Source organism: Carcharodon carcharias, chromosome 21, assembly GCF_017639515.1.
Source record: "Carcharodon carcharias isolate sCarCar2 chromosome 21, sCarCar2.pri, whole genome shotgun sequence".
Lineage (NCBI taxonomy): Eukaryota > Metazoa > Chordata > Chondrichthyes > Lamniformes > Lamnidae > Carcharodon > Carcharodon carcharias.
The window spans coordinates 63,917,402-63,932,886 of NC_054487.1; the positions used below are offsets into that span (position 1 = coordinate 63,917,402).

The 15,485-nt window shown below is 42.4% G+C and overlaps 1 protein-coding gene across 2 annotated transcripts in view; it reads right to left on the minus strand.

The window, feature by feature from the left end:
• Positions 1-12,991, minus strand: part of lin7a (lin-7 homolog A (C. elegans)) — a 97,476-nt gene extending 84,485 nt beyond the window's left edge. The window contains exon 1 of one of the 2 annotated variants that reach the window (XM_041216529.1): positions 12,927-12,991. In XM_041216529.1, coding sequence (XP_041072463.1) covers positions 12,927-12,963 — 37 coding nt within the window. In that variant the 5' untranslated portion in view covers positions 12,964-12,991. The remainder of the gene's footprint in view (positions 1-12,926) is intronic. The other variant, XM_041216530.1, reaches the window with a different exon arrangement.
• Between the last annotated feature and the right edge of the window lie 2,494 nt (positions 12,992-15,485).

Here is a 15,485-nt window from a genome sequence, read left to right on the forward strand (position 1 = left end):
TTGCTAATAATTTATACAGTTTTATATATACATTCTGTTATTCCTCTCTTGGATCTTCATTTGCTTTTTGTTCTGTTGGAATAATTTGAATTCCTACTGTGAATTATTAAGATTTTATACAATAAAGCTGACAATGTGGTGGCCATCTAAAAAGTGAAAAGTGATATTAATAAAGTTAGATTCAGACTTTCAAGGTCAATAAATTTCAGGAAGCCTTCCGTTAAAATATATGTTACCCAATTCACCACCATTTCATTTTTCTGATAATGTGAATGCTATTAACTGCCAATGATCTCAATTCCTAGGAGATGTAATTTCAAAAAAATTGGTTTAATTATTGTTTTAAGCAATGAATTTCATGCAATATTTACTAACTACAGATGCATCTCATTGGGATTTAATTGTACAGTACAATTAAACTATTGATATAAACAGAATAAATATTAGTTCAGAGTCTTTGCAGAGAAAATTCTTATTCTGAATTTAACAGATTACCCTGTAGAGGTTGACTTGGTTTTATGTTGCATTCTTTGTTATTTTTGACCCATGAAGAACTGCATGAATAATGATGCTATATATTTGTCAGGATCCCACGTAAGTCACATCTAAATGAAGCTTATTGATATCTGCACTATTTAAAATATTTGCATTTTTCATACTATTGCTTTCCTCAGTGGTATTTAACGCAACAAGCTGATTAAATACATTGTTATTCTATGGGGCACAGACAAAAGGCACTCCTTTCCACCACATATGTAGATGGAATTCTTGTTGTATGTAGCAGCTTTCTACAAGGAATTTTGTCAAAGGCTTTCTGAAAGTCTTGGTACACATGCCATAAGGTTTTCTTGGGACGTCATGGCCTTGGGAAAGTTCAATGAGATTGGTCAGACAGGATCTGCTGGTTGCTAATTACTAGATTATTATACAAATAATCCTCATTACTCCAGACACTGCATTCAATTACTTTTCCTGCTATTTATGTAAAACTAGTAGGTTTGTAGCTTTCTGGATTCAATTTGTTACTTTCTTTTGAAATACTGGCACAGTGTTAGCTAGTGGGACGTTCACAGCATTCATTTAATGCTTTAAGGATTACTTACCTTTACCAAGTTGAGTAGAAGTTGCCTCGCCTGGCTTCCCTTATGCAGTGACCCTGCAGCAACTGAACAATACATTACACAGGGTCACTAGGCCAACTGAGAAGTCAGGTAAAATAAGGTGGAAATTAAATTCATATAGATCACAGCTGACAGATGTCTAATTTGAAGTTACTCACAATCTGAGGTAAGGAAGAAAGTACAAAATGATCTGTACACACAGAGAGACTCTGAATCCACAGTTGTTCACAAAGCAGACAAAATGACACTGATTTGGGCACCAAAGGTAACCAATGTTTTAGCCTTGATCAAAAGAAGCTGTTAAACATAAATATCAATTAAACTACTTTTCAAAAGAAAAATGTCACTTTCCTCCATAAATATAATTGGAAGTGAAAGCATTTCAAATTGTGTCTAACTTCTCAATGGAGGGAAATCACAGCCACGAGGTAACAGTTCTAATGAAAGTATTGTTACTAAGATTACCAAAGCTGATTAACATCTTTGACCCTTTAAAAACAGCCCTATTTATAGATCTTACAGCACTTGAAGATATGGGCCCAGACCTTCAAGTTTCCGGATAATTGGAGACTGGACGTAACCCACAAGATGAGCTATGGGACATCTCAGAATTCCCAATGCAATAACTCCATGGGAAGTGCCCAAGAAGTTTGAACTTTCACTGGTCAATTCCCCAGTTCCCTGGGAACTTCTGAAAAGGTCTCCAATTCTGAGTTAGAGTCGGGTACTTCGGACAGAACCGACTTACTTACCTGGATGGTTATCCAGGAGATGTTAGACAGAAAAATCCTAGTCTAACTGCTGGGTACACAACTGAGCCCCCCAAAGTCCCACTCCAACCTACCTGACCACAACCCCCCAATTCCCACACTGACCCAACTTGACCCGACCTCACCACCTGACCCCCCAATTCTCCCCCAACACCCAATTTCCCCGGACACCCCAACTCTCCCCTTATTCGACTTGACTAGCCACCACCACCACTCACCTCTCCCCGATACCCCAACTCCCTGCTGGCCCAAATTGACCTGACTAGCCACCACCACCTGACTGCCCCCCTCACCCCCGACCCGACCTGACACAACCCCTAATGCTGCAACTCCCCCAGATGCCCTTTCATACCTTCAATCCGGCCTGACACAACCCCACCATTCCTAACCAACCCGACACCCACCCCTCAATGATACCTTGATGCCCCGATACACCTCCAATCCAACCTGGCTAGCCCCTGAGTCCAACATTCCAACTCCTCCGACCCGACCTCATCATTCAACTACTCCCCAACCTCATCACTTATCCAGTTGCCACCCTATCCCCTCACCCACCCTAATCTCTTAGATCCTTATCTTACCCACCCTACTCTTTATCCATCTTTCCCCCTTAGCCACTTACCTCACCGAGCCTACTCCCTTACCTATCCTACCCCTTACCCAATTACCTTACTCATCGCACCCTCTTACATACCTTACTCAACCATCCTACCCCCATACCCACCCTACTTCCTTACCCTGTTGCTTGACAGACCCTAATCCCTTACTGGCTCCCCTTATCCACCCTATCCCATTACCTTACCCACCCTTCGCTCTTATCAACCTTACTCGTTACCCACTTATATCACCCACCCTAACCCCTTAGATCTATGAAGAGTGGTCTAAATGTGTTCCTGTTGCAAACAAAATACTTCGTCCTCTTATATTATGCAAGCATCCATGACAATTAAAAATAAACCCCTAATAAAATATAATGCAAGACCATTCATTGCATATTGCACAATAGACAACAATATAATTGCAATTCCCTGTGCATTAGTAAAACGCCCACTTTCCTTTTGATATTTCAATAGGTGTATTGATATTGAAATTCTTAGGCAAAGTGCATACTACACTGAAGCCTCCATAATCAGTTCCATGCTACTATGCTAAAATGTCAAAATTTACCAATAACTATTGTACACAAGATGATCTCTAGTGAAAATTCATGTTCGACAACACTGACCTCTAACAGTCACCTGTCATGATGGGGTTCCCTACAAACCACAGAATGCCCAACTTTTTTTTCAGCAATTAAAATTTCTAGTGTCTGATGTAAGGTTTTAAACAAACAAAATGCTTACAACATGACAGCATGATTAAATTTACCCACAAGTCATCTTTTGTGTCTGTTACATCTCAGAAGCCAGGACTCAGATTGGACTTATTCCCTCAAGAGTTAGAGAGAGCCGTGTGCATTCCCAATATTTTCAGCTTTTAAGCATTTGCCTGGATCGAATCTGCACATTCACAGGTGTGTTTAATAGTAGAAGAATATGTCCTCCTCAACATGCAAGCACAAGATTTTATTTGTTATATTTCCCTCACATAATTTAAAAGGAACTGGATTTCCAAAGCTGTTATGTCATTTATGACCTTTATACAAATCAACTAACAATTGTGCTTTTGTTATGAACTCTTTATAGATAAAGCAATCTGCTTGAATGGCAGCCCAATCCCACGTTAAACATTAACACCCTCTGCCCCTTGTATAGTTCGCTGCAGTATGTACTATTTACAGGGCGCATTTTACAAGTCACCAAGGCTTCCTTGTTATCACCTCCCAAATCTGCAATCTCTTCAACCTACAAGGGTAAGGACAGTAGGCTCATGGAAGCCACCACTACCTCCAAATTCCCCTCCAAGTCACACACATCCTGAATTAGAATCATATTGCACAGAAGTCCATCACACTTGTGCTGGCTCTTTGAAAAAGCTATCCAGTTAGTCCCACTTGCCTGCTCTTTCCTTAAAGTTCTGCAAGTTGTTCAAGTACATATCTTACTGTCTTTTGAAAGCCATTTGAATCTGTTTCCTCCATCCTTTCAGATCATAACACATTGCATAAGGAAATTTTCCTAACCTCACTCATTTTTGCTAAGTCTCCTAAATTTGTGTCCTTTGATTACCAACACCATCAGCAGTGAAAAGATTTTCATTGTTCAATCTACCAAAACGTCCATGTTTTATATTAGATCCACCACATGCTCCACCACCACCACCCCACCCCAGCCCACCCCCGCCGAACCTTCAATAAGGGCCTCCTTTCATCCACCCATGTAACTGAACTCTATCCTCCTCGGTAACTTTCTACTAAACCTCCCCTGCAGCTTCTCCAAGACATGGATATATATCACCGTTGTTCATCACCATTGGGTCACAATCCTGAACTTCCTCTCTCATACCACTGTAGAAGAACCTTCACCACGGTCTGCAATGATTCAAAAGAAGCTACTCACTACATCCTTCTGAAGGGAATCTAGGAATGAGCAGTAAATGCCAGCTTTGCCCATATCCCAAGAATTATGTAATATTAAGAGACAGCTGAAGGCACCAGATACACCAAAGACAATGGGCCATGACAACATCCCAACTGTAGTACTGAAGACGTGCTCAAAACTAGCTGTGCCCTTAACCAAGCTGTTCCAGTACAGTACGTCTACAACACAGTCATGTACCCGGCAATGTGGAAAATTGCCCAGGTATGTCTGTTCCACAAAAATCAGGAAAAATCCAACCCAGCCAATTACTGCCCCATCATCCTATTCTCAATCATTAGCAGAGTGACAGCAGATGTCATCAACAATACTATTAAGCAGCACTTACTCAGCAACAAGCTGCTCATTTTGTTCAGTTTGGGTTCCGCCAGGACCACTCAGCTCCAGACTCCCAGCTTTGGCATAAACACAGACAAAAGATCTGAAACCCAGAAGTGAAGTGAGAGTGACAGCCTTTGACATCTAGTAGCATCTGACCGTGCATGGTATCAAGGAGCCCTACCAAAATTAAAGTCAATAGGAATCAGGGGAAATCTCTCCATTGGTTGGATTCATGCCTGGCACAAAGGAAGATGATTGTGGAAGATGGTTGGAGGCCAATTATCTCAGCCACAGGTTTACACTGCTGGAGTTCCTCAGGATAGATGTTTGGTCCAAGCATCTGCTTCATCAATCACCATCCTCCACAAATTAAGGACAAAAATGAGGATATTTGTTGATGATTCATAATGTTCAGTGTCATAACTTCTCAGATATTGAAGCAGTCTGACTCTGCATGCAGCAAAAGCTGGACAATATGTAGAGTAGGGCTGGTAAGTGGTAACATTGGTGCTACATAAGTGTCAGGTAATGATCATCTTCAACAAGATAGCATCTAACCATCTCCCCTTGAAATTCAACAGCATCACAATCACTGAATCTCCAACCATCAACATCCTGGGGGTTACCATTGACCAGAAACTTAACTGGACTAGCCATATAAATACTGTGGCTACAAGAGCAGATCAGAGGTTGAGAATTCTGCAGCAAGTGACTCATCTCCTGATTCCGCAAAGGCTGTTCACCATCTACAAGGCACATATCATGAGTGTGGTTTGTTTGGATGAGTCCAGAGAAGCTCAACACCATCGAAAACAAAGCAGCCTGCTTGATCGGCACCCCTCCATTAAACAGTCACTCCTAAATGGCACACAGTAGCACCAGTACATGCCATGTGCAAGATATGCGGCAGCAACTCACCAAGGCTCCTTTGACATTACTTTCCAAACCCATGACCTCTATGACTTAGGAGGACAAGGGCAGGAGATGATGGAAACAACACCACATATAAGTTTTCTTCCAAGTCACTCACCATCCTGAATTGGAACCACTGTCCCTTCACTGTTGCTGGGTTCAAATCCAGGAACTCCCCCTCCCGACCCTATCTGCCCATCAGCACTGTGGGTGTACCCACAGCACATGGACAAAAGAGGCTCCCCATCACCTTCTCGAGAGTAATTAGGGATGGCCAGCAATTTCTCGCTTTGCCAGCAATGTTCACATTCTTAGTACAAATTTTTAAAAATGCTCAAGTTAGCTCAATGTCTACAATGCCGTTTTCCACAGGCCAACACATTGACAAAGATTACCAACAGCTGGTATATCACTCCCTTGTCTTTTTTTCGTACACAGTCCCCCTTGAATGATATTTCTATATAATTTACTAATTGATCCTCACCAATGTCTATTGGCCAATTATGGCTAGAGGGCAGATTTGCCATCCAATTAAGGATGGGTGGTCTCTTAAAGCTGGAGTGCCTATAGGAGTCCCTCCAACACAGAAGCAGCAGCAGGATTCCTTTTCAGGGAATCCCTCCATAAGGTGGCCTGCAGCTGAAGCAGAGGGACTAAGGCCTGCCTAGGGTGCCTGCAACACCCCTATCCACTCCCCTTCCCCATGACATTCAATGGGAGGCCATCTCCAGACAGCTGGACTGTTCTTTGACACCTCTGGGGGCCTGGAAGCCAACTGGAAAATTGCACTTGGCCTCTAACAATGGGTTCTGAATGAGCCTTAATCAAGCTCCATGTTCACTCCCATGCTGGGCTAAAAATCCTGTCCTATATATTTGTTTCTTGCCATCAAATTTCCCTCAATTCTTCATGCAGTTGTCTGACTTTTTTTCCTTTTAGTCCTTTATCTTAAACACCAAATGAATACCCTTACTTCAGATTGATTCTCTGTATTTCATTGTTAAATAATAATATTCAAATCTATCCATTTGTAAATTTTGCTGCGTTCTTTGCAAAATTATAATTCAATGTTTGACAATTACATTTTTCAAAAAGTCAGGTCCTTCTCAGATAGATATAAAGTTTGGAAATGTCTGCCAGTATCTTTCAGATTTATGCAGCACAGCATGCTTGGCTAAGCATTCAGTGCCCTGCAGAACTTACTTGTTCCCACTGCATCCATAGTCTTCCATGGCATTACTAGCCAATAGGAGTAATTTAAACTTCAGAACACTTGCACATCCTTAACTGACTATTAAACTATTTCTTTAATTGCCTTTTGGACACTGTTGACAAGATCCTCCGAAAAAAATTAGCCCTGGAAAGACTGGTCAGCAGCTTATGAGTATCAAAGGATGGTTGGTTATCTTAGTGTTATTTGCTCAGTAAGAAATGCAGCATGGATGGATGATAAACCCAGATAAATCCAAGGGAATGCAAATCTCCAGTTAATATGAAGCTGCTATTAACATAAGTAATCAATTGTAAGACTGCATTTTAATAGAAATTGATTAAATGAAAACATTCTAACCTTGTGCAAGTCACCAGTGAGACCATGTTGGAAATACTGTGTGCTCATTTACAAAAGACATTTGCATTGGGTGCAATGCCACTGACTCCTCCCATTACACTCCATACCATCTGCTCAATAAATGTCGTGAGCCTTGAAGTTGAACAGAGAACCCGTATGATTGTACTCCAGCTTACTAGATATTTTCTCTAAGCCCTTGCATAATTGTCTTTACTAGACAGAAGATTAAACAATTTTCCAGTCCGTGGCTTGGGTCTATAAATTACTACTCAAATTTATTGAATAATCAGATACGTTAATAGTATAAATACAAGCCGATTTACAGTAACTGCATACTTTATTCTCATCCAAAATGTTTAATGCATTTCAAAACGTTGCTTCAAAACAGGACAAAGCTAGATTGTTACAGCAGCAATCAAGTGGGAATGGATTGGGAGGTCAGCATCACTGAAAGACCAGTATCCTGAAGATTTTTTTCGATGTCATATTTGACTGACAACTATGTTTGTTTACACAATTTTCTTCTGAGTCCTCTGGATAGCTGACCACCTATTAGAGGTCTGAGAGATACACCCTCTAGCACTTGATGTGTCTTTAGTGGGATTTGAAAACGTTAACAGACTATTTGACCTGGACTGCGAGCAAAGAGAGGACAAATTTTCAAAATCCATGAACCTCAATACAGAATTAAAGAGCAAGCTCTTTAATGTCTACGACTCAACAAAACTAGTTGATGTAATTTTCACCAACTTCAAAATAAGGAGCTCCATAAATATCAGGTTGGTTGTAGGCATAATTATAGATTCAGATAGGATTGATCTCTTATTACTAAGGCGAACAGGAGGCATGTTTGCTGGAGTGGAGCCACTCGAGATTAATTAGTAGCGATGGAGAGATTTCCTGCAGGCCTGCTCAAATGAGGTCAAGAATGGTTATGAGAGACTTTCCTTAAGGAGATTAAACGAGCAGGATTTTGAACAACAGGAAGTATTCTGGAATGATGGCCCTCAGGTTGTGTTTATATTAGACTGTACTACAATAACATCACTCACAAATCTGATAAACAATCAATGTGAATTTTATGATACAATCTGATCTAAACTATACATCCAACTAGTAAATAATTCTCACCTGTTCTGAGTATGCAGAATTCATAGCTGGCCTTTCATTATTAAATACACAATTATACACATAGAAAAATCCCATAATTTGACTGGCCCCTGATCATGCTTTTAAACTGAACTAAAGGGCACGTGTACATCATCTAAGATAAATTTACAATGCACTTTACTGTTTCTAGCCTGAACTGAAACATAAAACTATTCATTCTTTATGAAAGAGTCACCTTTAATATTTTCAATCAATTCACAATGGCACATATGTTTGTATACTGTACTATTAATTGAGGAGAATCCAAATGATTTAAATCTATTGGAGCTAATTTTTAAAAAGTCATTCATAGGATGCATGCATCGCCAGCCAAGCCAGTATTTATTGCCCATCCCTAACTGCCCTTGAGAAGGTGGTGGTGAGCTGCCTTCTTGAACAGTCCCTGCAATGTAAGTACACCCACAGAGCTGTTAACGAGGGAGTTCCAGGATTTTGACCCAGTGAAAGTGAAGGAACAGTGATATATTTCCAAGTCAGGATGGTGAGTGGCTTGGAGGGGAACTTGCAGGTGGTGGTGTTCCCACGTACCTGCTGCCCTTGTCCTTCTAGATGGTGGTGGTTGTGGGTTTGGAAGGTGCTGTCCATGAAGGCTTGGCGAGTTCCTGCAGTGCATCTTATAAATGATACACACTGCTGCCGCTGTGCATCGGTGGTGGAGGGAATGAATGTTTGTGGGTGGGGTGACAATCAAGCTGGCTGCTTTGTCCTGGACGGTGTCAAGCTTCTTGAGTGTTGTTGGAACTGCACTCATCCAGGCAAGTTGGGAGTATTCCATCACGCTTCTGACTCATGCCTTTGTAAATGGTGGACAGGTTTGGGAAGTCAGGAGGTGAGTTACCACAGGATTCCTAGCCTCTGACATGCTCTTGTAGCCACAGTATTTATATGGCTAGTCCAGTACAGTTTCTGGTCATTGGTAATCTCCAGGATGTTGATAGCCAGGGATTTAGCGGTGGTAATGCCATTGAATGTCAATCTAGATTCTCCTTTGTTGGAGATGGTCATTACCTGGCACTTGTGTGGCGTGAATGTTACTTGCCACTTGTCAGCCCAAGCCTGGATATTGTCCATGTTTCGCTGCATTTGGACATTATACAATTTTAAAGGGAATGAAGGAACAGAATCCAAGACATGTATGTAAACAAGTCTTTGAAAATGGGAATTGAGAAGCCTATAAAAAAAAGGCATATTGTATCCTGACTTTAGAAATAGAGGCATAGGCCCGGTTTTTGCAGAGTCAAGGTGACTCTGTGGGCCTCAAAAAGTGGTAGGAGTATCTGAATGTAGAAGTACTGCCCCATTTCCGAAAGATCCAGGACGCAACTGTTCCATCCTGGAGACTAAGCGTGTTGGCAAGCGGGAAAGTCAGCGTGATTCCCACTGGGCAGGTGAACAGGTGCGATCTTCCGATTTTCAGTTCGTTAATTCTGCATCAGCGAGGAGCTCGGCAAATTTTGTGGTGGGGATGGGCAAGAAGTTGCCCACCTCGCCGTTACCTCATGGGTTTAAAGGAAGGGTACCTGGATACACATTCACTCAACGTAGGCCAGTAGCTCCGCTTTACTCCTCCAGAGTCCTTGCAGCTGCAGCTTATACTGGAGAAGCTGGCAGATGTGAGCAACGCATTTCAAGTCATACAATGCCTCCAGCATTGCCTTTTGCTTATTTCTAGAAAAGACCCCTGCCAGCAAGACACCCATGGTCAGGCAAATGCTTGCCATTGCAGTGTACCATATTCGCCAGCCTCTTAACCCTATAGAGGCCCCACTGCCTCATTCTGCTCAGGCCCTTCCTCCTCATGGTTCTGTGCCAACTGGCAACAGGCCCTCCATCTCCTCATCTGGATGAGAGCCATTGTAAGGCAGAGTTTCCTGCAGCCTGTCTTATGCCCCTCTGTGAACCACCAGATGAGACCTCTACCTACCACACTCTCATCCTTGGCCTCCCACCCTACTGCATCCCACTTCCCCCTCTGGCTGTGACTGTACCCTCCTGCCACCAGCACCCTGAGTTCTTCCCCCAGGACCCCGCCGCCCACACCATGAACCTTGCCCTCTAAAACACTCTTCCCCTCCTTTCCTGGACACCCACCGCCCACCACCCGAACACTCATCCCCTCCTCCCTGGACATTCACACCCCTCCTCCCCGGACACCCACCCCCCCCACTTCCCCTGTAGGCCTGCCTCCCCCTCCAGTTTTGGCGCAGCTTGTGATACAAGCACACAAAATCACACAGCACCACTCCTAAGGATAGGAAAAAGCAGCGTCTACATACCTTGAGGTGAAGTGAAGCTTGTCAGGTGCATGCCACTTATATACAGTCGGGAAACAGACCATTCTAACAATCCACTAGCAGGGCACTTAACTTGAAGGATGACCGTAATTCCAGTGAGTTGGCCTTTTAATGAGCATTCATGAAATGCAAATTAATGCAAATATGGTTCCCCACATGGATCAGCAGGAAACCCGAGCCACCTTTAATCCACTGTCAAAATCGGGGGACAAAATTCCAAATTAATTTCCAGACGGTGGGAAACAGACTTCTGCCATCAAGCCAAATTTTGTGCTGCCACCTGCCATGATTCCTGCCGCTGGCAGGAGCTGAAAAATTTGCCCCAAATTTTTGCTCTTGGGTGGAGTGGGGTGTGATTCACATAGGAGGGAAACTCAAACTCAACAGGGCCACTTGAAATAAGTGCTGAGTTCAAACAGACCCCATTTTAGCTCTCACAAAGGCCTTAACCCGTATTGTGGGAGTAAAAAAATTAATGGAGCCGACGTAAAAGCTCTTGAAGGGCAGATAAGGTCTGTTTAAATGTCATGATTCAAAGTTGGTTAAATCTCCAGCTCTTTAATAATGAAAAAACAAGCTGCGGGTGTGAAATAAAAACTCTGCTGCATTCCTTTGTTTGACATACCAGATGATGTAGCATCTGTTGTAGCAGTTTCAATAGTCATTTGTTGACATTTCCCCAAGGGCTCGTTATGAATGCTTGGCTGAATTCCAAAAAGTAAGACTCTCAGTGGGGTGAGGGGAGGGGGTTTCTGAGTTCACAACCTGATTAACAGGTTAAAAAACCCATTAAAGGATTAAGTGTCATCGATGTAAGGTACAAATAGAAGTTTATTTGCTTTTATAAATGATTTAGCACTTGAGATTTAAAAAAAATTGAATGGGCTTTCATGAATGAGATTTTTTAAAGTCTGCATTGTGAAGTCTGTATTAGATGTTTTGAACATGATTTTATTTCATCTTCACGTGGTTCCTGAGGTCTGCTCCTGGTGGATACTGGGTGAATTGGCATGTGGGCTATAAGGAGCCATGGGGAGTTGGTGGAGGGCATGAGTTGCCATGAAGGGTATAAGCATCCATGGAGGGGTGGGTAGGAGCATGAGTTGGCATGAAGTGTCATGGGGTTATAAGGAGTCATGGGGGCATGTGGGGGAAAGAGTTGCCATGAATTGGTATGGAGGGAATAAGGGGCCACGGAAGGAGGTGAGGGGATGTGAGGAGTAAGGGTTGGAGAGCCTGAAATCTTATAACACGACTGGGACAAAAGTCCCAGAGAACCGAGGCTCTGCTTCAAATTGTGTTTAATGCCGTTCCTACGAAGCACCTTGGGAAGCTGTATTATATGTTAAAGGCGGTACATAAATACAAGTAGTTGTTGCTTGTAACTAATTTGAGCCCCAGTGGCCCCCAGTTTGAGTCGTCTAATACAGCAACTTCAAGGAGCGAGAAAATTAGAAGAAATCTTTTTAATTCAATTCTAATTAAAATCAAGTTATTTTCCCTCAATCTCAAGTTACTTCTGTCCGAGTTGCCATTGCCATACGCCCCAATCTGTCACATTGAAACACCCGGCTAACATTTATAATTTCATACCCTTCCAGAACACACAACCAGAGTGTGTTGCATGTAATGAGCAGCGAGGGCGAAATATTTGATTGCAGCTGAAAATAGTAAAATCCCCCTTCAAACTAGTGAAATCGGAAGGGACAATTTTTTTTTCAACAAAACAGATCAAGGGTGCATTTAGAGGGAAACCCGATGTCCCCCCAGTCCTTTAGCCGGTCTCCAATGTTGTTGCCAGTCCAGTTATCAAACAAACCGAGTGCATTTATCGCCAAGTCACGGCGTTTCCTAAAGACTTCTCCGTCCTCCATCAACCGCGACCATGCACGTACAGGGAAAAGATCTTAAAGCTGCTCCTCTAATCTGTTTCTTTTCAAATCTTGCAGAGAGGAAACGGAAATTGTCGTGAAAGAAAAGGTAACCTATCGTGGTGGCCTCTTACACGTTTAACATATTTACAGAAAACGCTGCTCTCCAGCATCAATAAATCTCTCCTCACTCCGTCGCTGTGGTCCATGGACACTTAAACGCTGAAAAGTAAAAATAAATCCCACCCCCCTCCCAGTCCTTAATCACACTTCAAACCGCCAGCCATACAACTACAGTTTTATTTTTGTTTTGTTGCAAATGAAGAGCACCGGGAGGGTTTAGCAGGGACTGTTCCTTACCTCTTTCCAGTGTAAGCGGTTGCAGTGTTGTCGCCATGTCTGCTGCAGCCTGAGAAAGGAGGAGGGAGGTAACAGTGAGTGTGAGAAAGAGAACACGGCTGGAGTGACGCGGCTCACACTGCAGCCACGAGGGGCTGAGACAGAGAAAACAGCGAGCAGCAACCACACACATTTAAACCCAACGCATCTCTCCCAGTATGGGCTGTCGTAGCATTACGATGGCACACAGTCACAGTCTGGAGGTATGGATGACCACAGGCACGCTGCTCAATGTTAAACACGTCCACTGAAACACGATTATAAATTGGCAGCATCAAGAAACATAAGTTAACATATTCAATCTGTCAACATTTGAGAAGTTTGTGACTGTTGTCAGAATTGAGAGATTGAAGGACTTCCAAGACATAAGAAATGTCAATTTCCAGACATTAAATCTGGTAAATTTACCAAGATCTCCCTTCTCACCTTCAGCTATTTTCAAGTTAAGCTATTTAAAAAAAAACAAAACCCCAAGGGAAATGAGAAGGAGCAACTAACGGCCTCCTCAGGAATGCAGTTTATACATGACTTGCCTGCCCAACCTAGATGAATACAGATACCATTTTCAACAAAAACAGAATTACCTGGAAAAACTCAGCAGGTCTGGCAGCATCGGCGGAGAAGAAAAGAGTTGACGTTTCGAGTCCTCATTACCCTTCGACAGAACTTGAGTGAGTCCAAGAAAGGGGTGAAAAAATTCTGGTGGGCCAACCAAGCAAGCTATTTGGCTCTCCAGGACATTTATGTTTCTTTTTCAGTGAGAATTATTATTACTCCTTAAAGCTACACATTGATCACACAAAGGGGAATGTCGAACAAATATTTCTATGAAGCTGTTTTTACAATTGCTTGGGTAGTCCAATGGGCCCCCTCAAAACTTTACAAACTTATTTTACAATCATTTTTTTAACACAACCGAGCATCTCAAAGTGCTTTACAGCTGCTTTTGAAATGTTGGCACTGTTGGAATGTAGGAAATACAACAGCCAATTTGCACACAGCAAGTTCCCATGCACAGCAATGTGGCAATGTCCAGATAATCTGTTTTTATAATGTTGATTGAGGAATAAATATTGGCCAAGAGACAGGGAGTAACTCCCTGCTCTTCAAAATAGTGTCATGGGATGGATCTTTTACTGCCAACTGGGAAGGTGGACAGGGCTTTGGTTTAACATCTCATTGAAAGATGGCATGTCTGACAGTGCTGGACTGCCTGGGTAACACACTGGAGTGACAGCCTAGATTTTTCTGTCCAAGTCATGGGACTTTAATCCACAACCTTAAATTGTACTTCTTTATCACTGCATTTTTGTCACTGTCAGGTAACTCCATGTGCACCTGCCCCATTAAATTTTCTTTGATCCAATTTCTGCCCACCTATTTTCTAAGACCATCCTGGTGAAAGGCACTAATGATGTAGCTTGAGTTTGGGAATCACAGATTATCAAAAAAAAAGGCGGTCAAAGTCACAGGTGGTTCAAAAGTAGTTTATTAAAAGCAACATTTTAAATATAATGCATAAGTTAAATATACAGGAAAAGCATATGATCTGTGACAGTTAACGACTGTTCACTGGTCACAAAGGGGGAATGGACGATGAAGCTGATTTCTGCATCGGGGGCAGCAGCCTCTTGTCTGTTCTGTTCTCTTTCATCTCAAACAAACCTAGGAAGTTCTTCCCCCAGTCTTCCTCCATCTGAAGAAGCCTGATAGGACTCCCCCCTTTATGCCAGAGGACCTGTTAACATACTGTATTTCTAGGGCCTGGTTGTTTACCTTTTGTCAATCACTTCTTCAAATAGCTCTGGCCAATGACCAAAGGACAGGTACCCAATGTATGAACTATTCTCTGTCCAGCACTTTAGTTGAGGTCATCTTTTAGCTTATCTCATATTGGATGCCATTTGTTAACTCCTTCCAGACACTCATATAGGTAAGAAGATACACGAGGCACCACAAGGTTCCCTGAGAGCACTACCCTTTTGAGGCTATTATCTTTGTTTTGCCTCAGCTTATGTGTTTTTACAGATATGAGAAACAGCTTTTCTGCCAGGTAGCCTCATACTATGCCTACTAACTCCATCAGAATTATGTAATATTCTGAAAAATATCATTTCTTACATTTCTGACCATGATCATGATGCTCTGTTCTTTATCAGCTCCCTGAGCCCACTGCTCATTCAACACAATTGATCACGAAATCATTTTCCATCAGCTCTCTTCTGTGTTTCATCTCTGTGATAGTGCCCCAGCCTGATTCCACTCCTACTTATCACAATGAAACCAGCACATTTCTGAAAGCACATTTCTCTTCCTGCCCTTAAGTGCCCTTGGTCATGTAACAAAGATGCACCCTAGGCTCCTATCTTTTTCTTGTCTACCTGCTGCCCTTGTTGATATCATTTGGAAGCATGAAATGAGCTTTCACAAGTGTCCAGATGACAACTGGGAATGGGAATGGGTCAGAAGAATCACTATGATCCAGGACGTGCCTGAGAATGCCATCATGGAACTGTTGAA